Consider the following 22592-nt stretch of genomic DNA (forward strand, 5'->3'; position numbering starts at 1 on the left):
CCGTACAGTTGCAGATTGTAATTACTCATGTAAAAGACAACGCATTTTTTAATTTGTTCTTTGCTTCTCTGTCTCTTTCGAAACGATTCTCATCACCCACTGCTCTGCATGGTTGGGCTGCTGCTCTTCTAATCTGATAGAGGAGGCCGTGAATAAAAACTCGAAGCCCAGAGCAGTGAAGCGACGGTGATCAGCACAGGAACTTTACATTTTTGTTACAATTTAATCCTGTACAGCATTATCATTTACATATTGAAAACAGAACTAATATGTTAGGACCTCATGAAAACGTTCAGATTTTACAATATATCAATTATATTTTTTTAATTGCAATGTACCTTTTTCATTTGTTGGTTCCTTCTTACACTCAGTCGAAAATGTTAACTTCCCAAAATGAAAGAACTTCTGCATTTATCTGAGCGAGTTAAAATGCAAATTGTTCAATTTCCTCAGCAACTAACACCAAAACAAACTGTTAAACCCTTATTGACAGCTGACAGTTTCATTTAATTTCAAGCTACGTTAAATAGAAAAAAAATAATAATTGCTTTTAATTCACTGCAAACATTTTGTGTTTCCAACTTCGTCATGCACCAGTTTTACCCCTGGGTCCAATGAATGCATAGTTCAGCAATGTTCCATTTTCTCTTCAAATATGTCAAAATAAATTTATTGTTAAATGAAGAGTACACACAACAAACAAAAGAGCCTCGTGTACATTTTCAACTTATCCTTTGTTTTGTAATCTCCTGCTTGAGAGCTCAGTGATAGAGAATGGGGATAAAAGTAATCAAATTGGGAGGTAGTGATGGGGGCTGCTGGCCAGGAATAGGTTCTGGGGCCTCAACTTTTAACAATATTTACTAACGACTTGGATGAAGGAAGAGTGTGTTGAATATCCAAGTTTGCAGATGCTGCTAGGATAGGCGAGGCAATAAGAAGTTTCGATGGGAATAGGGATTTAAAACGGGGCATAGGCAGATTAAGTGAGTGGGCTAAATTATGGCAAATGGAGTTCAATCTGATCAAAGGTGAGGTCATCTACTTTGGATCGCAGAAGGATAAATAGACGTATTTTCGAAATCGTGAAAAGCATAGTGGCAGAATTAGGCATTCACCCCACCATGCTTATTCACCAGAATGAAACCGGGAGTTAGAGGTCGATGAGATCATGGCTGACCTTTATCCTAACTCCATTCACTCACCTTTGCTCCATATCCCTTAACACCCTTGGCTAGCAAATATATATCGACCTTAGATTTACAATTGTTAATTGAGCTGGCACCTATTGCTTTTTGTTGGTGACAGTTCCACATTTCTAACAACGTTTGTTTGAAGAACTGTTTCCTAATTTGTCTCCTGATTGCGTGATTCGCATTTTAAGGTGATGTACCTTTGTCCCAGAAACCCCCACCAATGGAAAAGTGTTCTCAGTATCTACCCTATGAACTACTTTCAAATTTATAATTATGTCAGTCAAATCACCTCCTAACCTTATAATTTTTAGGGAATACAAACTGAGTTTATATAATCTCAGTATGTAACTGAACCGACCAGCGGGCAAGCAACCTTAGATCTGGTCCTGTGTAACGAGACAGGATTAGTTAAAAATGTCCGAGTAAAGGATACACTTGGAATGAGTGACCATAACATGATTGAATTCCATATTCAATTAGAGGGTGAGAAGGTTGGATCTCAAACAAGCGTGCTAAGCTTGAATAAAGGAGACTATGAAGGTGTGAGAGCGGAATTGAGTAGAGTGGATTGGGAAAATAGATTAAAGGGTAAGACGATACATGATCAGTGGTGTACATTTAAGGAGTTATTTTACAACTTCCAATAAAATATATTCCACTGAGAAGAAAAGGGTGTAAAAGAAAAGACAGCCATCCGTGGCTAAGTAAAGAAATTAAGGATAGTATTCGACTAAAAACAAGGGCATATAAGGTAGCCAAATCTAGTGGGAGGATAGAGGATTGGGAAAACTTTAAAAGACAGCAAAAAATAACAAAAGGATTGATTAAGAAAGGGATGATAGATTATGAAAGTAAATTAGCAAAACATATAAAAACAGATAGTAAGAGTTTTTATAGTTATATAAAAAGAAAAAGGGTGGCTAAAGTAAATGTTGGTCCCTTAGAGGATGAGACCGGGAAATTAATGGTGGGAAATATGGACATGGCAAAAACACTGAATGAATATTTTATATCAGTCTTTACAGTAGAAGACACTAAGAATATCCCAACACTGGACAAACAGGGGGCTATAGAGGGGGAGGAGCTAAACACGATCAAAATCACTAAGGAAGTGGTACTCGGTAAAATAATGGGACTCAAGGCGGATAAATCACCTGGACCTGATGGCTTACATCCTAGGGTCTTGAGGGAAGTGGCGGTAGGGATTCTGGATGCATTGGTAATAATTTTCCAAAACTCCCTGGACTCAGCAAAGGTCCTGGCAGACTGGAAAACTGCTAATGTAACGCCCTTATTTAAAAAGGGCAGTAGACAGAAGGCTGGAAACTATAGACCGGTTAGCCTAACATCTGTGGTAGGTAAAATATTGGAGTCCATTATTAAGGAGACAGTAACAGGACATTTGATAATCATAATTTAATAGGACAAAGTCAGCATGGTTTTATGAAGGGGAAGTCATGTTTGACAAATTTGCTGGAGTTCTTTGAGGAAGTAACATATAGGGTGGATAAAGGGGAACCAGTGGACTTCCAAAAGGCACTTGACAAGGTGCCACACAAAAGATTATTGCTTAAGATAAAAAAACACGGGATTCGGTGTAATATTCTGGCATGGATAGAGGATTGGCTATCTAACAGAAGGCAGAGAGTTGGGATAAATGGTTCATTCTTGGACTGGCAATCAGTAACTAGTGGTGTTCCACAGGGGTCGGTGCTGGGTCCCCAACTCTTTACAATCTATATTAACGATTTGGAGGAGGGGACCAAGTGTAACATATCAAAGTTTGCAGATGATACTAAGATGGGAGGGAAAGTAGTGAGTGAGGAGGACATAAAAAACCTGCAAGGGGACATAGACAGGCTAAGTAAGTGGGCAGAGATTTGGCAGATGGAATACAATACTGGAAAATGTGAGGTTATGCACTTTGGCAGGAAAAATCGTAGAGCAAGTTATTATCTTAATGGTAAGAAACTGGAAAGTACTGAAGTACAAAGGGATCTGGGGGTCCTGGTGCACGAAACTCAAAAGGTTAGTATGCAGGTGCAGCAAGTGATTCAGAAAGCCAATGGAATGTTGGCTTTGATTGCTAGGGGGATAGAATATAAAAATAGGGAGGTATTGCTTCAGTTGTACAAGGTATTGGTGAGACCGCACCTGGAATACTGCATCCAGTTTTGGTGTCCATACTTAAGAAAAGACATACTTGCTCTCGAGTCAGTACAAAGAAGGTTCACTCGGTTAATCCCGGGGATGAGGGGATGGACATATGAGGAGAGGTTGAGTAGATTGGGACTCTACTCATTGGAGTTCAGAAGAATGAGAGGCGATCTTATTGAAACATATAAGATTGTGAAGGGATTGGATCGGGTGGATGCGGGGAGGATGTTCCCGATGATGGGTGAAACTAGAACTAGGGGGCATAGTCTTAGAATAAGGGGCTGCTCTTTCAAAACTGAGATGAGGAGGAACTACTTCACTCAGAGGGTGGTAACTCCATGGAATATGCTGCCCCAAAAAGCTGTAGAAGCTACATCATTACATAAATTTAAAACAGAAACAGAGTTTCCTAGAAGTAAAGGGAGTAAAGGGTTATGGGGAGCGGGCAGGAATTTGGACATGAGTCTAGGTTCGGATCGGTCATGGCCCTGTGGGTAGTGGAGCGGGCCCAGGGGCCGTGTAGCCTGATCCTGCTCCTATTTCGTGTGTCTAATTCTGTTAGATTCAGGAGATGGTTCTGTGATAGTAGATTGGCGGTTAGAATCAGATCAGCCATGATCTTATTGAATGGCGGAGCAGGCTCGAGGGGCCGATTGGCCTACTCCTGCTCCTATTTCTTATGTTCTTATGTTCTTATGTAATCTCTCTTCATAATTTAATCCTTGGTGCATTGCTAACATTCTGGTGAAACGGTGCTGTACTTTATCCAAGGCCAGTGTATCCTTTCTATAGTTTGGTACCCATAATTGTACACAGTACTCCACATGCAGTCTGAACCAGGAACTGTAGAGTAACAAAGAGATTTGGGAGTCCAAGTACAAAAATCATTAAAAGCCAGTAACCAGAGCGTTGTGAATGTATGGAATTCTCTGCCCCAGAGGGCTGTGAATGCTGAGTCGTTGAGTATATTCAAGGCAGAGATAGATAGATGTTTGGGCACTAGGGGAATCAAGAGATATGGAGATCAGGCGGGAAAGTGGAGGTGAGGTCGTGATCAAGCATGAATTAATTGAATGTCGGAGCAGGCTATAGGGGCCACATGGCCTACTCCTGCTATTACATCTTGTGCTATAAACACTAGTTGTAGACTTCCACCTTGGCAGGTGCAAATGAAGCTATTGTTGTGGATCGGCAACCCATGACATACCACCAGTCCATTTGGAAATATATACTAGACGGTTTTGATAATGAGTGGTCCATGCCCAGCGCCAGTTTAATGCCCGGGTGGAAAATTGCAAATCTACCCAACACGTGTTCTTTTCTAACATCAACAAGCCCATAAAATTCAGCTACCCAGGATGAAAGCTCTCACTCCCCTGTTGGCTGAGAAGGAGCAGACACTGCTTTACAGAACTGCTGATTCATAATTATTGAATTAGCTGCATAAATAATTGAACTTTACTGCATTTAATTATTTAAAAAAATATTTCTGGCATTGTGCAGGAGGGGAATGGGAGGAGTCCATGATATAGAGGATCAATAGGAAATGAAGTAGGCAATTTACAGGAAGGGAATTTGAGACGCTGGAACCTAGATGACTGAAGCCATCATTACCAATGGTGGGATGAAGGGAAGGAAGAAGACAAAAAAGTCGAAAGAATGCAAACCCGTTAGTGGGGGTGAGGAGGGGTGCAGCGTTGGACAACGTTTCAGAGATACGGAGGGGTGAGGCCCTGAATCGATTTAGATACCAAGATGAAAACTTCAAATTGGAGGACTTAGAGACAATATTGGTTAGGTGGTTAGGGGACATTGCTGGTGATTTATACAGATCGGAGATGGCCTAGCCTGAGGTTGAGAAAATAGATGTAGAGAAGGCACGTTAGATGGTAAGGTTGAGGGTGGAAATGTATATGAGGAAGTGAGTTTATATGGAGGGAGAGGTTTTGTGAGGACGGAAGTGGAGTGAAATCAGGGGCGAGAGGGCAAGGTGACTTGAGAAGGATATTGAAATCATGAATATGAGGAATTGCTTAGTAGACAGGCTGAGAGAGGATTTTCTCAGGGAGAAAATCGAGATGGGGCTGGGAGAAGCAGAGAATAACTATTTTAAAGGAAAGGTGAGACAAGTATCTTGCAGCAAACATTTTCTTCAATCAGTTGTCCTGCTGTTGTAGCCAGTCACAAACCAACAATGCTCTATGATTCACCAATAGAGTTAATGTCTGTTGAAACAAAATTACGGGAAAAAATGACTCTAAGTATGTACGAAAAACTTCAGTGAAATATGCTGCAGTTGGGAATTAGCAACAGATTTCATTGCTGATGTGAAGCGGCAATCTGTGCTCCTTCAAGGGTGCAGTGGGATGTTGGGTGTCAGCTATTGCACAAAGCCGCTGAATTCTCTGGGAATGAAGATGTCAGAGATGCTCACAAAGTACAATGTGCTTGACTGTTGTAAATTTGAAGTAATTAAGGATTTGTGTGTGTGATGCACACTTGGAATACCTGGCTATTACAAGGTAGATTCAATGTCTTCTTTAAATATATGTAGAAAATAGCGGCTCTCCAGTGGCACTGTTCAGCAGTGGACTGATTAGAGTAGAAGAGTAGAGTCGTGACAGCACCTGGAGAAACAGGAGCTGATAGGCCCACACACTGCCACACATGATCTGTATTTGACCAATAGCAGAAACACTGTTTTCCCGCTCTCCACTTCCAGAACGTTAGATGAATGGTAGGGTCCCCCAAGCCTCCCGCCAACCATCTCATGAGATTTCTGAAAAAGCACAGAACAAACAGGAATCTTGCTCGATCAAGATCTTTTATGCTTCTTACAGCACAGCAAGTTCCCTTTACTATAGGGGAATATCACAAGTCGGAAGCTTTACAATAAATAAATGAAATCAGCATTCTCAGTTGTAATAGTATTTTGTTTGAAGTCTTTGGTGTCACGCAACAAGATATATAGAAATAAGCCAAATATCGATATCTAGTGCACTCAAAATATAGTCAATTATTGCATAATTTATTCTCAAATAAGGCACGTTATCCGAGAGGACTGGTCTCCCAGAAGACTAGAGTGCAAAGATCACCATAGCAGCCTCTGGAATTGTACACAATAAAAAAGGTAATTTGTGAGAAGTTGTGAAATGTTGTGAAATTGCATTTGTTGTTCAATCCAACTGGTTGATTAATGTCCTTTTGGGAAAGAATCGTGTCACCCAATACAATCTATATCTCTCACCAGTCCTGCTCTACATGGTGGATAGGTAATGCTGTTAGAGCACTTGGGGATCAGACATAAACACTGCCTTGACACGTGAAAGCCCTATCCTGGGAACAAATAAAATGTCTATATTTCATTTTTTTTGCAACATGGAGGAGTGGTTGTAATTTTTTCTACCCACTTACCTCATCAGATCACTGTAAACAGATTGATCTTGCAGCTGTAATCCCTGTTAAAAGTGAAGAAATCGTTATTTTTAGCTAACAGATTGGCCGCGATATGGAACGCAGCCAAAGAGAACTGAAATTACATTTTTATAAACTGAAAGTGAATGTTATGCAGGAATAAAAATAATAATTTCCTCACCATGTAAGTGCAGTTTTCATCAAGCCGTTTCAGAGCTCTCTCCTGTACAAAATCAATTGGATGAAAAAAATTGTAAAGATTTACATGAAGAATCCCTTGTAGTTAATGGTTAACCCAACACCATATATCCGGAGATAAAAGTTAGAAGAGTTTGCTTATATTATCCATCCCACAAATGAAATTGCAGGATGTGAATTTTCACGTTTAACGCCGGTTGGAACAAGGACAATAGTTAATCAAACAGCCGTTTTACGCTCAGCCCGATTTTCGTTTCTGTTGTGAAATTGAAAGTTCACCCCAATGTTCTATCTAGCACCAGATACATTTTTGGACTGTTGTAAAACCCCAACTGGTCCACTAATGCACTGAGGCGAGATCGCCTACCACCCCCCACCCTGTTCTGGTTATATGTGACTCAAGTTTACTGCTGCTGCAGGAACCCTGACTTCGCTGGTTGTAGACAAGAATAGATTCCCTGTAGTTTACTGAGCTCACCAATATCATAGAATATTAAGAGAAATGTACCAGCCTTTTGTTTTCTTGGAATATTTTCATAGGTCCCTGCTGAGTTCTCACCGACTGTCGCGGAGATGTCTGTGGCAATATCAAACATTCAATCAGCTTGAAAATACAATAAAAGAATCATAGAATGATACAGCACAGAAGGAAGCCATTCGGCCCATCCTGTCTCTACCAGCTGTTTGAGCATGTAATCTAATCTGCCACCCTTTTCCTAGAGCCCTGTCACTTTTTTCCCCGTCAACTATTTATCCAATTCCCTTTCGAAAGTTACTATTGAATCTGCTTCCATCATCACTTCAGGCAGTGCATTCCAGGTCATAACTACTCACTGCATAAAAAAATCTCATCCGGCAGATTTCACATTTGACAAGAAGCCTGAATCTTTGTCCTCTGGTTATTGAACCTTCTACCACTGGAACAGTTTATCTATATTCTCTCTAGCAACATTCTTGATGATTTTGAACACCCATTTAATCTCCCCTTGGCCTTCTCAGCTCTAAGAACAGCAATCCCAGCTTCTCTAGCATCTCCACGGAACTGAAGTCCCGCATCCCTGTTACCATTCGATCAAACCTCCTCACCAACCTCTTCAAGGAAAGTACTTCAGTTCTAAATCAATGAACAATTCTAGATGAAAATGGAATAAGATATTGTAAGAAGTTGCAACTTTAGTTCATATTCTTCTTTTACTCTTTTTTGCGTGGATTCTGTGTCTATCAAGTTAAAGGCGGATGGGACATAAATTCTATTTTAGGATAAAAGGGTGCAGTTGGAGCCCGCCAATTATTGGGAGTAATTTTAACTTGCAGCGATGAAGTAAAATGCATGAATGAAAGTCAGAATCTCTTTTTACATTTCTCCATATAAATCCAAATATCACCCCTTTTGCGCTAAGGCAGAAGGACAAACTTAGCCCCAAAACCTGGTAATTTTAGTGTTAGTCGAGCTGATTTACATTACAAATGGAACAGCCAATGTGAAAACAAAATAAATGTTATAGATTCACGATAATTTTCATCACTTTGTCCATTGTGTTTCTCTATAAAATTCTATGAGCTCCTCAGCTGGTGTAAGGAATATACAAGTCTTTGCATGCTGAGACCATCACATGAAAGTGGAGCCAGGAACAGAGATTGGAACTTAAAGGATTTTCATTAAGATGTATTTTGCATATAGGTTTGTTCCTTTCACCATTCCCATCTTAGTCATGTGTTGAAAGAGCTATGTTAAACAGAACGTTGTGCTAAACACGTGCTTATGTCTTTTAAGGGGATGCTACATAAACATATGAGCGAGAAGGGAATAGTGAGTTATGCTGAAAGAGTTAGATGAGGAAGGCTGGGTGGAATCCCGAGTGGAGCATAAACGCCAGCACGGACTTATTGGGCCAAATGGCCGTTTTCTGTCCTGTATATTCTATGTAATCCTACGTATTTTTTCCAAACTAGCATGAAGCATGCTATGCAATTACTTCATTTGCAAAGCACGCAACAGGATTTGTTGCATTAACTTCTCTTCATTTAGGTTCAAGCATAACGCTTCAAAATATTTATATGTGTTTAGTTAAATTACATTGAAATCAAGAAGAACTGTTAAAACCTACATTGGCACAGCAGCTTGGAAATGTTGAAGTATTTCACTTACCGTTTACGGTTGAAGTAATGTTCGCAGCATTTTGCCCCTGCATTCGTTCATCCATCCTAAATAAATGTTGTGCAACAGGCCGAAATGTGAACTTTCAGGATGACAATTTATTACAATCATTCATTAAATATGATCTGCAACAGCAATTCCAATTATTCAGAACCAATTATTAATGAAAACTGTTTTTTTGAACGGAAACAAGAAATTTCCTGCATTAAAGTCGATCTCCACGTCAGGAGTCAAGACTTCACGTCAAGCCCGCTAGAGCAAATAATTTGATCAGGACATGGAGTTATTATTCAGGTTACCAGTACAAAGTCTAAAAGTGTGTCCTTATTTTAACCTATCATGCATATTATTGTTTATAGTCAAGTATTAAAACTTGGGGATATTTGGGAAGCAGATTAAAGTTGGTGGAAGCCTAAATATTTCTCTGTACTACAGCTTGAGTGCTTGGGAGACGCAAAACTGAGGCAATGCAGCATCACTAGTGGAGGAAGGGTGAAATTACAGCATGAGACGTTTGCAGAGACAGATTCTAATCAATCCGAAAACAAATAAATTAATATTAAACGTGGAAATATGCCTTATCACTACATACATTTGAAGTGTGATATAGAAATATTTGGAAACAACTTTTTTCAAACCTACTTTAATTCAATCTACCGGGCTTTGGACAAAACTATTCAAGATGTTGGTTAAAGCTGAATACTATATTTACCCGGCAGCTTTCCTTTTGACCAACCATGCAGTGATCCCGCTGATCAAACACACCATAAGAGCAGCAATCACTATCCCTGCTATGGCGCCACTGCTTATGTTATTGTCGCCATTGGTTTGATCTGAAAAATGCAAACAGACAAAATACTGAACGTTATTATCACATGCCAGAGACAATTGCAATTCGGTAGTAATATGTAATCGCAAGAGAAGATATATTGTTCAGATTTTATTTGCATAGTGCTTGACTGGTTTCAAGTTTCAATTGCTGCAAAAAAAAAAGAGGCCAATGGATGAAACCTACGTTATTAATTTTATCACTTTTGAATAAAACTCTTTGCAACTCCATGGTCCACAAGCTGGTTCAGGTATTTTGCCATTGATCACACCATACATTTATAGTCACCCACTACAGCACTTGCTAATTGTAAAAACTGCCGATTGGGGAGTGACCGCCAGTTACACACCATTACTGATTATCTGTTCCAATAATTGAATGGAAAATCGGTGATAAATGGGAGATTCTTGATGAGATTCAGGAACTGAGTGATGTTGGGTTGCAGCTGCGCGATCCTTTAAAGCAGGACTACAACTGGCAACTCTGCATAAAGGACAAATAGAATTCTGGCTTCTGTGTATACAAGTGTATTGAATACAAATTCAAGGAGGTGATGATGAGTCTGCACAATACATCCGTCAGGCCATAGGTAGAGTATTGTGTGTAGTTGTGGCTTTCACTAGGATGCCAGCGATGAGAGGATATGAATGAGACGAGGGCAAAATACTAAATAGTTTTCACTGCAACAGCGAAGTTTAACAGAAGATACCATAGAAGTGCCTAAAATTGTGAAAGGAGTTTAACGAGGGAAAGACTGTTGTCACTGGTCTGTAAACCAGTAAAAGCTGCACAAACCTTGGCTTCATGCTAGAACCACAAAAGGGGAGTTGAGAACTTAATGTTCATGCAGTGCTGTTAGTTAGGGAGTTCCAGGATTTTGACCCAGCGACGTTGAAGTGTCGGTAATATAATTCTAAGTCAGGATGGTGTGTGACTTCGAAGGGAACTTGGAGGTTGGAGTGTTCCCATGCGCCTGCTGCCCTTGTCCTTCCAGGTGGAAGAGGTCGTGGGTATGGGAGGTGCTGCTGAAGAAGCCTTGGCGAGTTGCTGCAGAACATCTTGTAGATGGTACACTCTGCAGCCGTGGTGTGCCGATGGTGGAGCGAGTAAATGTTTAAGTTGATGGATGGGTTGCCAATCAAGCGGGTTGCTTAAGGATCACCTCTCATTCATCTAAACTTCAATGAGTATAGGCCCAACCTGGTCAACCTTTCCTGATATGTCTACCCCTTCATCTCAGGAATCAAATTAGTAAACCTTCTCTGGACTCCCTCAAATACAAGTTTATCCTTCCTTAAATAAGGAATCCAAAACTCTATGCAGTGCTCCAGGTGTGGTCTCACCAACGCCCTGTACATTTGTAGCAAGACTTCCCTACTTTTATACTCCATCCCGCTTGAAATAAGGACCAATATTCCATTTGCCTTCTTAATTAATTGCTGTACCTGCATAGTAACTTTCTGTGTTTCATGAACATGGACATCCAGATCTCTCTGAACCGCAGCACTTTACAGTCTCCTTCCATTTAAATAATACTTTGCTTTTTCATATTTCCTACCAAAGTGGATAACTTCACAATTTCCCATGTTATATTCCATCTGCCAAATTTTTGCCCACTCACTTAACCTATCTATATCTCTTTTCAGACACTTTGTGTTCTCCTCACAACTTGCTTTGTATCATCAGCAAATTTCCTACAATTTGTTTATGATATTATTAACCTGACAATATATTTCTCATCATAATTGGATCTTATTCAGTCAGTGTTTTAATTGGTCCTATCTTTAACAGATTGGACCCATTATACCATTCATATGCACCAGCTGGGTCTGTTAGGCCAGAACAATAACATGTAAGAGCTTTCCCAATTTCTACCCTAACAGGGTAATAATGAACTTTTCTGGTCCATCTACAAGAAATTCAAGAACATTTGGCTTTCGTATAACTAAAAGAATCACTAATATATAATACAAACTAATACTTTTGGCACCCAGCATAATTACAATTAATTTGCAGGATGGTATATCCAGAATCGCTGCTATAAATGTTGCTGGCATTACATTTATATGTTCCTGAATCATTTCTGTTAACTCTGATTATAGTCAGTGTAACATTGTCCGGAGAAGTTATTATTCTGTCATTATCCTGGACAGGTCGGTTAGCCTTAAACCAAATCTGTGACTGTACAAAGCCCGAAGCATGACAAGTCAGTAAAATGGTAACGATGTTTTCTACTGGGTTTGAATTGTTGGCTGACACAGTGATGTTGGAAATTGGTTTTGTAAATACAATTAAAAGGGAAAGGCAGTTATATCATTTTCGACAAAAGCTGTAACAAAACGCTAATTAAGTAATTTCACATGTAAACATCAAGAGGATAAAATTCAAATTGGGTGCAAATGCACAACGGGCGGTTTCACATCACTCGCCACTTGTACGCCTGTCTGAAATTGAAGTCAATAGGACTGATTATTGGAAGGGACAAATAACAGACGCAAAATGCAATACCGCCCATTTTGCATCCCTTTCCAATTACTTTTGAAAATTCCTAGTGAATCTGCCTTTACCACAATTTAAGGCAGTGCATTCCAGATCATTATAGCTCTCTGTGTAAGAATAATTCTCATCTCCGCCGGTTCATTCGCCAATTATCTTAAATCTGTGTCCTGTATTTACAGACCCACCTGCCAGTGGAAGCAGTTTCTCCCCATCAACTCGATCAAGGCCCCTCATAAATATGAAACCTCTGCTAAGCTTCCCCTTAACCTTCTCCGCCCGAAGGAGAACAATCTCAACTTCTCTAGTCTCTCCCCATAACTGAAGTCTCTCATCCATGGTATCATTCTGCTTAATCTCCTGTGCAACTTCTGCAAGGCCTTGACATCCTTATTAAAGTGGGGTGCTTTAAATTAGAATATAAATGCAAATTAAAAGTACTGAACGTAGGAAGACAACTAATGGTTGATATATGTACTGCATGAACGCTGCTGAAAATTGATAATGATGTATTTAAAACAAATCTAGGAACCTTAGTAGACCTGAAGCTCTAATCATTGATCATCAGCAATCACAATGCGAAGAGAATGCTGACCCTTATACACAAAACAATGCAGTACAAATCATAAAAGACATGCCCACATGGTACAGTTCTCTGGCCAGAGCACTCCTCGAGTACTGTGTGCAGATCTGAAAACTTGAGACAAGGGACGCATTGAACTATGAGAGGCAGAGCACAGATAAGCAATGAATATTATGGGGCTGATCCATGGTCGAAGCAATGAATAAACTTATAATTTCTGCCTTAAAAGAAGAGATTTAAAAGTGATCTTGTTGGGTATAGGGAATAACAAATTGTATGTAAAAGGTATATCCAGAAAGCACTTCAAATTAAACTGAGAATAGGACAAAAGGATACGGGTTCGAAGGGTTAAAGGCTAATTGAGAACCAATTTCAGGAATTTCTTAATTCCGTGACCTGTGTAGGAGTATATCAGTCAATATCTTCTGCTATTCTGAGATTATGTAGTTGTCAGATCATGTTCTTGATGGATAAGGAGGGACAGAAAGAGAGCAAGAGAGGGGATAAACAGACAATATGTAATATCAAAAAATGGCTGAGTGCACTGGATACAGCAAATTCTATGTGCCCTGACAACACCCCAGCTGCAGCGCTGAAGACTTGTGCTCCAGTACTGGCCACGCCTCTAGCCAAGCTGTTCCTGTACAGCTACAAAACTAGCATCAACCTGACAAAATGGAAAACTAACTAGGTAAGTACTGTCCACAAAAATCAGGACAAATCCAATCCGGTCAATTACCACCCCATCAGTCTACTCTCAATGATCAGCAAAGCGATGGAATGGTTGGTCAACAGTGCTATCAAGCGGCACTCACTCGCCAATAACCTGCTCACCCATGCACAGTTTGTATTCCACCAGTGCCACTTGGCGCAAGACCTCTGTACTGCCTTGGTCTAAGCACGGACAAAAGATTTGAATTGCAAAGGTGAAGTGAGAGTGATTGCTGTTGATATCACGACTCTATTTGACCGAGTGTGGCATCAAGGATCCCTCATAAAATTGAGGTCAATGGTAATCGGGGGAAAAAGCTAAGTTGGCTCGAGTCATACCTAGCACGATGGAAGAAGTTTGAAGGAGGCCAATCATCTTAGCCACAGGAGATTGCTGCAGCAGATATTCAGGGCAGTCTCCTAGGCCCAACCATCTTCAGCTGCTGCACCAATGATCTTCTCTCCATCATAAGGTCAGAAATGTGAATGTTCGCTGATGATTGTGCAGTGTTCAGTTCCATTCACAATTCCTCAGATAATGTTGCAGTTCATGCCCGCATACAATAAGAACTGGACTACATTTATTCCTGCCCTGATACGTGACAATTAATATTCACGCTATATAAGTGCCAGGCAAAGACCATCTCCCAAAACACAGAATCTATACACCTCCCCTTAACACTCAACGGCATTACCATCGCCCAATCCCTCACCATTAACATCCTGGGGGTCACCATTGACCAGAAAGTTAACTGGACCAGCCACATAAATATTGTGGCTATAAGAGCAGGTCCGAGATCCTGGGTATTCAGCAGCCAGTGATTCACCTGCTGCCTGCCCATCATCCCACCATCATCAATGCATAAGTCAGGAGTGTGATGGAATACTCTCCAATTGCCTGGATGAGTTTATCTCCAACAACATTCAAGAAGCTCGACACCATCCAGGAGAAAGCAGCAGCTTGATTGGCACCCCATCCACCGCCTGAAACGTTCACTCTTTCCACCACCGTGGCTGCAGTTTGTACCATCTAAAAGGTACACTCCAGCAACTCGCCAAGACTTCTTCGACAGCACAACCCAAAGCCACGACCTTTACCAGCTAGAAGAACAAGGGCAACAGTCGCATAACCACACCACCACCCCCAAGCTCCAATCGAAGCCGAACTCCTGACTTGGAAATGTATTGCCGCTCCTTCACCATCGCTGGGACAAAATGCTGGAACGCCCTCCCAACAGCACTGTGGGAGCACTTTCAACACATGGACTGTTCAAGAAGATGGCTCACCGCCAAATTTTCAAGAGCAATTAGGGCTGGGCAATAAATGCTGGCCTTGCAAACGAAGCCCACATCCCGTGATTGGAAAAAAATAAGGTAGATAGTTATATATGTAGGCATGTAAGCAGATTGCTAGATAGGCGGACAGGCAGTCAGACAAACAGACAGACAGCGAGAAACAGTCTCGACATAATTTGTCATCCATAGCTAAACGGTTTGAATAAGTCTCAAAGTATACAAATTATATATAAATAGAGAAGGTAGTCATTTAATGCTGATTTATTGTGAGCTGGACTGGGAGATTCACAACCACTCACCCATCTGCAAACTTGCTTCCCTCACCAACAACAATTAATTTTACAGTAATCTCTTGATCGCCAGTCAATAACAACTAACCTTTGTAAGCTTAAAGGCACAGGCCTGGTTCAACATCGTTTCACCCTAGTACAGGTAAAATACATTGTGTATGATATGGTGTAATGCATCTGTTGTTCAAAAGAAAGATATTCACCTGGAATTTTTGGTTGGTTAAGACGGAGAACTGTCATCGTTCGCCATCAGTAACCCTCTGGTCTGACTGCAAGTGCAGGATTTAGCACATGCGCATCTAAACGCAGAAATCCTGAAGTTGCGGTCAGTCATTCACTGTCCTATACTGTTTGCACTATGGACCGCCCACCCCACTTATCCAGCAATCAGTGTAATCAGTGAAATCAGGGCAACTGCCGAAAATTTGGATTTTCCACGCTAAAATCGCTTTTAAGTACTCCACTAACTGTTAAGCGTTGTTGGAAAATGTGCAATTGGGATTTTAACAGCATAGTGATTGCTAAACAACCGTTCTAGCCCTGATAACTATTTTTTTCATTTGTAGACAGTCAAATTTATCCATTAGGATAAAAATTGCTTTTTTTTCAAACTATAGATTTTTTTAAAGTTTGATCATATTTCAGTTTCGACATTATCGCCATGCGAAAGTCGCACTCTTTATTTCACTCTCTGTCACATATTTTAAATGTGTGGATAAAAGTTGCTTTTCATTTGATGCTTTGTGGTCTGTGAGTATTCTTCAATGCGATTGCCTGTTTAGGCAGCTTGTTGAAGTCACAGCAGTTCTGCAATGGGGATTCCCATTACACAGAGCTACAATGAATTACATAACATAAGAACATAACACGTAGGAGCAGGAGTAGGCCATTTGGTCCTTCGAGCCTGCTCTGCCATTCAATAAGATCATGGCTGCTCTGCTACCTCATCTCAACTTTCCTGAACTATCCCCATATCGGTTGATTCCGTTAATATTCACAAATATATCGATCTCTGTCTTCAAAACATTCAACGACTGAGCTTCCACAGCCCTCTGAGGTAAAGAATTCCAAAGATTCACCACCCTCTGAGTGAAGAAATTTCTCCTGATCTCAGTCCTAAATGGCCGACCCCTTATTCTGAGACTGTGACCCCCTGGTTCTACACACTCCAGCCAGGGGAAACATCCTCCCTGCATCTACCCGGTCAAGCCCTGTAAGAATGTTGTATGTTTCAATGAGATCACCTCTCATTCTTCAGAACTCTGGAGAATGTAGGCCTGGTCTACTCAATCTCTCCTCAAAGGACAATGCCCCCATCCCAGGAATCAGTCTGGTGAACCTTCGTTGCACTCCGTTAATGGCAAGTATATCCTTCCTTAGGTAAGGAGACCAAAACTGTACACAATTGCACGTCGAGAATGGCAGACAGCTCAACACAGACATCTCCAGATCTATTTGGTAAGGTTCATCGGATCCAGATGCAATCACCTTTGCATCGCCTCTGACAGCTAATTGCGGGCTATTGCATATTTCAAACAAAGCAGAAAGACGAAGGTGCAGCGCCATGTCAATTCAAAATTCACACATTGTACAATAGGAACATGTCCTGCAAACAGCCAGAACTTTGTGCTAATTATTTATCGAGCATTGGTTACAATATTGCAGGTAACCAATATAGAATAGCAATAGATCATATTTTAAGAACGGTGTATATCCGTGTCGGACCAGGTGCCCAATGCTAAAAGCACAATAGTTATATATTGTGTTTTGCATTTGTCCCGTGCCAAGTGGCCCTGCTCCCTGTCCCCATTAGTTCCACTACAGCTGTGAGAAAGAAAGTCGGGCTGGAATTCAATCACTCGGTACAATCAGCCAATCAGAGGCAAACAAACGAAAGATACATTATACATATGTAAATAACATCGAATGTACAGCACAGAAACAGGCCATTCGGCCCAACTGGTCAATGCCGCTGTTTCGGCTCCACATGAGCCGACTCCCATCCTTCTTCATCTCACCCACTCAGCATATCCTTCTATCCCTGTCTCCCTCATGTGGCTATCTAGCTTCCTCTTAAATGTAACTATGCTATTCGCCTCAGCTATTCCTTTTGGTAGCCACTCCCACATTCTCACGACACTCTGGTAAGGAAGTTATTGGACGAACTGCTTATTGATGAAAATCGGGTGGCTATTATGCTTCCTTGTTGAGACAGCGAGATTGTTGTGGTTGCATGGGAATTTCTGTGATTCGCTGCCCACAAATGTCGCACGATCAACAGAACAATTACAGTTATGTTCAGCCGTTATACAAGCGAAGTGGCTTTTCAGTTCAGTTGCTTTTTGAAAGCTTCAGTTTGATTCTCTGTACCGCTTTTAACATCATTCGGCATTGAAACATCTGCAGCAAGATGTTGCACAATCCATATTTGCATCTGTTTAATTCCAGGGAAATAGATCAATTAAACATTTATTCGTAAAATATGTCCCCAGCTTTGCAACAATGCCACGTGAAACATTACCGCCTGATTTTGTTTAAGATGATGATTGATCCACTGTGCGTTTGCAGCATTTTCTTGTTGCATGCAATAATAGATTTTGGTGGGCAATAATGTGGGGTGACAGCGAACTCATCTCATTCACGAGAAAGTAACATTGCAGGATAAGAATGCTCGTGACTCGGCTATATTAATCAGCATTTCGATATCAACAGAATCGATAGCAAACAGCTTATTAGCTAGATTGTGGCACGGCTATAGTGATACTGGTTGCAGACTTTATTGTATTTTAGTTTTGTTCTGAAACTGTTGAAATACCTGGCGATAAATTACTTGTGACATGAAAACAATTCAAATGGTTTATAAACAAATGTCCTCTCAAAAAAAGCTTTCACTTACCAAGTACATGCAGAGTCATGGTTGCTGATGTTTGAGTCCCGGTGTTTGGAATCATGGTAACAGTGTACTCTCCACTGTCCGAAGCTGTCACTGACTTCAGCAGAAGCGATCCGTTCGGGAGGAATAACTCAGTCCGTGTTCTGTATTCATTATTTATATCACCCTCTGTATAAGTCCACCCAGCGATATTTGTCCACCCGAAGTGCCAGCTCCCTCTCCTTGTCTCAGCTGACGGCCGCACTGAAAAAAATGCATTGCCTCCGACGGCCACATTTATCCGACTGTTTTCTTGGGCCAGAAATTCGTGACCAAATGCGTGAGTACGGTCTGGGTACTCACGCATCTGGCCGTTGGAAATGCCGGCGTTCAGCATGCACAGCGCATGCGGGGAACGCCGGCATTTCCAGACCTCGGAACGAAGGGGTTCATAGGCACAGCGCGTGCGACTGCACAGGCAGCGCTTGCGCAGTGAACTTCGTAGATTTCATTCATGGATTCAGTGAGGGTAAGTCCTTACAAGTTACACTTGAAAAAAGCATGTGTAAAGTTGTTCCAAGGCTGCAGAGGAAGATATATTTTATCGTGGAGCTTCTGAAAGGCAATATTTTTGTTTGGGAAAGGGAGGGAAGTTATTTTAAGAAATTTTAAGTAAGTTTTAAAGTTTAATTTTTTTTTTTTAAACGGGTTTTCAGAACGGTAGGTAGAAGGAGCAATTGTGGCTGTGTGAATTGAATGTGAAAATGAGTGTTCTAAAATGAGTAATGTAACATTTCCAGCACTTTTAAGAAAGAAACTTTTCATCAGTAATAAGTAATTATGTATGTATGTCCGCATATATTCCTTTACGTATATGTATGTATGTTTTATATTCCTTTACTTATGTGTATGAATGTATGTTTTTAATTATGATTTTCCAATAAGTTACTTTCTCTGAAAGTCATAATTAAATAATACATTCATACACATAAGTAAAGGAATATATGCATAACACGCAAGGGAATATATACAGACATACATACTTTCAGAAGCTCCACGATAAGAAATATCTTCCTCCGCAGCCTCTGGAGCAACTGTACCCATGCTTTTTTCATGTGTAAGTTGTAAGGACTTGACCTCACTGAAAGCATGAATGAAAGCGGCGAATTTTACTGCGCACGTGCTGCCTGTGCAGTCGCACGCGTTCTGCCTCTGAACCCCTTCATTCAGAGGACAGGAAATGCCGGTTTTCCCCACATGCACTGTGCATGCTGAAAACCGGCATTTCCTCTGGCCAGACGCGTAAGTACCCCGATCGTACTCGCGCATTTGGAAGGGAATTACTGGGCCAACATTTTACATGTCAATAAAATGAAAAATTTAACAATTGCACGATTTGCCCCCTCGCATCTGCGACTGAGGGTCCAAGGAGGTGCATTGCGCAAGAGGTCATCGTCGTACGTATCCTCACACTGTTCCCTTTCGGGGACTGTATGAAGTGGTGGAAGGATTTATGGCCATGATTAACACTCATTCCGTGACCGTAACCATCTTTGAACCAGCCATTAGGGTGGTTAGTCCTATGGCGTGAGGGTTTTACGGGCTCCCACAACCCATCTGAGGGGGGGGGGGCACCCACACCCACGGACGCAAGTATCCCGCTGGATGTCCACCCAGAATTTATAGTTGGAGCTCCGACTCCACTTGCCGGGACTGTCTGGAGTGGGGTTCGAAACCCTACTCCTTCTGGCCCAGCGGCGGGGATGCTTACTGCTACGCAAAAGGCCCACTCCGCACAATACGTGACACCCATACGTTTCCTGCGCCTTTTCCCTCCCCGTGACTGGAGCCCTATGCTGCCACTTGAAAGACCAAGCTATCATCTGACCTTTTTGCGGTGCCTTTGACTTCTCATTACCAATGATGAGCAGGCGCTGCGCCTCCACCTCCTTGAGGAGATTGCTGAGGTAATCATCAGTTCAATTGTGAGTTCTTTTAATGCCGTGAATTGTGCTCATTCCAGCCATTTCACGTTGCTAATCGGATTGGGCCTTTGGCATAGCAGTAGGATCCCCACCGCTGGGCCAGATCAGGGTAGGGTTTCGAACCCCGCTCCAAGACGGTCCCAGCAAGTGGAGTCGGAGCTCCGGCTCTAAATTCTGGGTTGACATCCAGTGGGATATTTGCGTCCGTGGGTGTGGGTGGCCCCCCTCCTTGTATAGCTTGTGGGAGCCCATAAAACCCTCCCGCCATAGGACTAACCGCCCTAATGGCTGGTTCAAAGATGGTTACGGTCACGGAATGAGCGTTAATCATGGCCATAAATCACAGAATCACAGAATCACAGAAACCCCACAGTGCAGATAGAGGCCATTTCGGCCCATCGAGCCTGCACCGACACTACTTCATACAGTTCCCCAAAGGGAACAGTGTGAAGACACGTATGACGACGACATTGCTAAATAAATAAATGGAATTAAAAAAATTCTTTTAGGGCTTTTAAAAGTCTTTAAATTGCTTTAATTCTCTTTAAAACTACTTCAGATTACTCAAAATAATGTAAACATTTTAAAAATTTTATAAAAGTTACCAAAATCTTGAAAAAACTTCCAAAAACCTATTTAAACTGCTGTTTTGCATGTAAAAAAGCAAAGCAGCTTGACAGAAACATTGGGGGCGTGTCCAGTGAAACTGAGACCTCAAGGGGCGTGTCTCACTTTACACTGCACGCTCCTGGGTCCGCGCTGGCTGCACTCCTGGGCGGCGTGACGTCATACGCTGCCCGGGATTCTTGTTTCAGTTTCTGGAAGTGCAGGCGTCCCTGGAGCTGATCGGCAGGAGCGCGGGGTAAGTGCAAATACGGGGCTTGCACGCGCTGCAAGCCCCGATCTGGAATTTCTGGCCCGATAGCTCTCTTAAGGAGTCCGGACGAATGGCCTCCTTCTCTGCTGTATGATTCTCTGATTGTTTTTGAGACACTGAAAGGCCTGCTGTGTATTTATAAACATTTGCTCTTTATATTTCAGATATGCAGTTTTCCTGTCCCCTCAGAGGTATCTAGCACAGCGCAATATTATCAAGTTCATCGCAACAGTGAATATTTAGCAGAGAGAATTAAAAGATTCCCAAAGTTTAGCAGAATAGGGAATGCCTGGTAGTTTGCAGAATCTGAAGTCAGAGGTTATCGGGAAAATAGAATAGAATATTTGACCTAAATTTTCACCATTTAACGTGTAACTAGACTTGAATATTCTAACGCACTCCTGGATGGCCTCCCACATAAGTAAACTTGAGGTCATCCAAAACTCGGCTGCCCGTGTCCTAACCCTCACCAAGTCCCGTTTGCCCATCAGCCCTGTGCTCGCTGACCTACATTGGCTCCCGGTTAAGCAGCACCTCGATTTCAAAATTGTCATTCTTGTTTTCAAATCCCTCCATGGCCTCGCCCCTTCCTACCTCTGTAATCTACTTCAGCCCCACAACCCCCCACCCCCCAGCTCCGCGCGAGCTATCTGTGCTTCTCTAATTCTGCTCTCTTAAGAATCCCTGCTTATAATCGCCCAAACATTGGTGGCCATGCTTCTGTTGCCTAGGCCCTACGCTCTGGAATTTCCTGCCTTAACCTGTCTGCCTAGCTAACTTTCTTTCCTTCCTTAAGACACACCTTAAAACCTACCTCTTTGAACAAGCTTTTGGTCACCTGCCCTACTTTATTCTTATGTGGATCGGTGACAACTTTTTTGTCTTAAATATTACTGTGAGCACCTTAGGACGTTTTAATACGTTAAAGACGCTGTATAAATACAAGTTGGTGTTGTTGTAACTAGCCGATCTCCCACATCGTTGCTGATCAAGGCTGCAGTGTTCAGGTGAAGCAAGTTCGAGGGTAGGGTAGAATTGGACAAGGGCATAAGCACAATTCAGTTTCTGTTTTAATGTTACAGATTTTGTCCTTCATTTTATATAATAATTTGATATTATACCTTATTAGAAAAAAAAATTACTTCCCTATGTGCTCCCTGTCTACAAACCTTACTTCCTATTGGCACTCGTCCTGTCACACTTTTGTGTCAATGTTTTTACCATTGTAAATTCCCACGCTCAGATTCATAATGGAAATTGCCCATGTAAGTTTGGCACCGTATTACTGGGCTATCTGATCAGTCAGATGTTTTTGCCCACAAATCGCTCACGATGACTTCTGGAGAAAAGTCTCTGATTGGCTGTTTTACGTCGCAGCAGTTCCATCAAGGGGATTACCATTAAGTTCCGTTGACTTGAATTCAAGTTCGGTGTAACCCAAAGTTCCTGACACAAGGATTGTGAGATGGTTGTGTGGAGCATACTTCGGAGCCAGCAGTGAAAACCTTCACTTTACAACTGACAGCATAT

At 41.6% G+C, this 22592-nt stretch overlaps 1 protein-coding gene and 1 pseudogene across 1 annotated transcript in view; one reads left to right on the plus strand and one right to left on the minus strand.

Annotated features, from left to right (window-relative positions):
* Window positions 1-18567, minus strand: part of LOC147109905 (cell adhesion molecule CEACAM6-like) — a 37803-nt gene extending 19236 nt beyond the window's left edge. The window contains exons 1-2 of the mRNA XM_086004147.1: window positions 18225-18567; window positions 11956-12231 (exon numbers count right to left, since the gene is read on the minus strand). Coding sequence (XP_085860273.1) covers window positions 11956-12231; window positions 18225-18567 — 619 coding nt within the window. The remainder of the gene's footprint in view (window positions 1-11955; window positions 12232-18224) is intronic.
* Window positions 1-22592, plus strand: part of LOC147109903 (cell adhesion molecule CEACAM3-like) — a 218609-nt pseudogene that overhangs the window by 167672 nt on the left and 28345 nt on the right.

The sequence above is a fragment of the Somniosus microcephalus genome, chromosome 12 (assembly GCF_052327205.1).
Source record: "Somniosus microcephalus isolate GS21.2 chromosome 12, FLI_Smic_1.0, whole genome shotgun sequence".
Taxonomy (NCBI): Eukaryota; Metazoa; Chordata; class Chondrichthyes; order Squaliformes; family Somniosidae; genus Somniosus; species Somniosus microcephalus.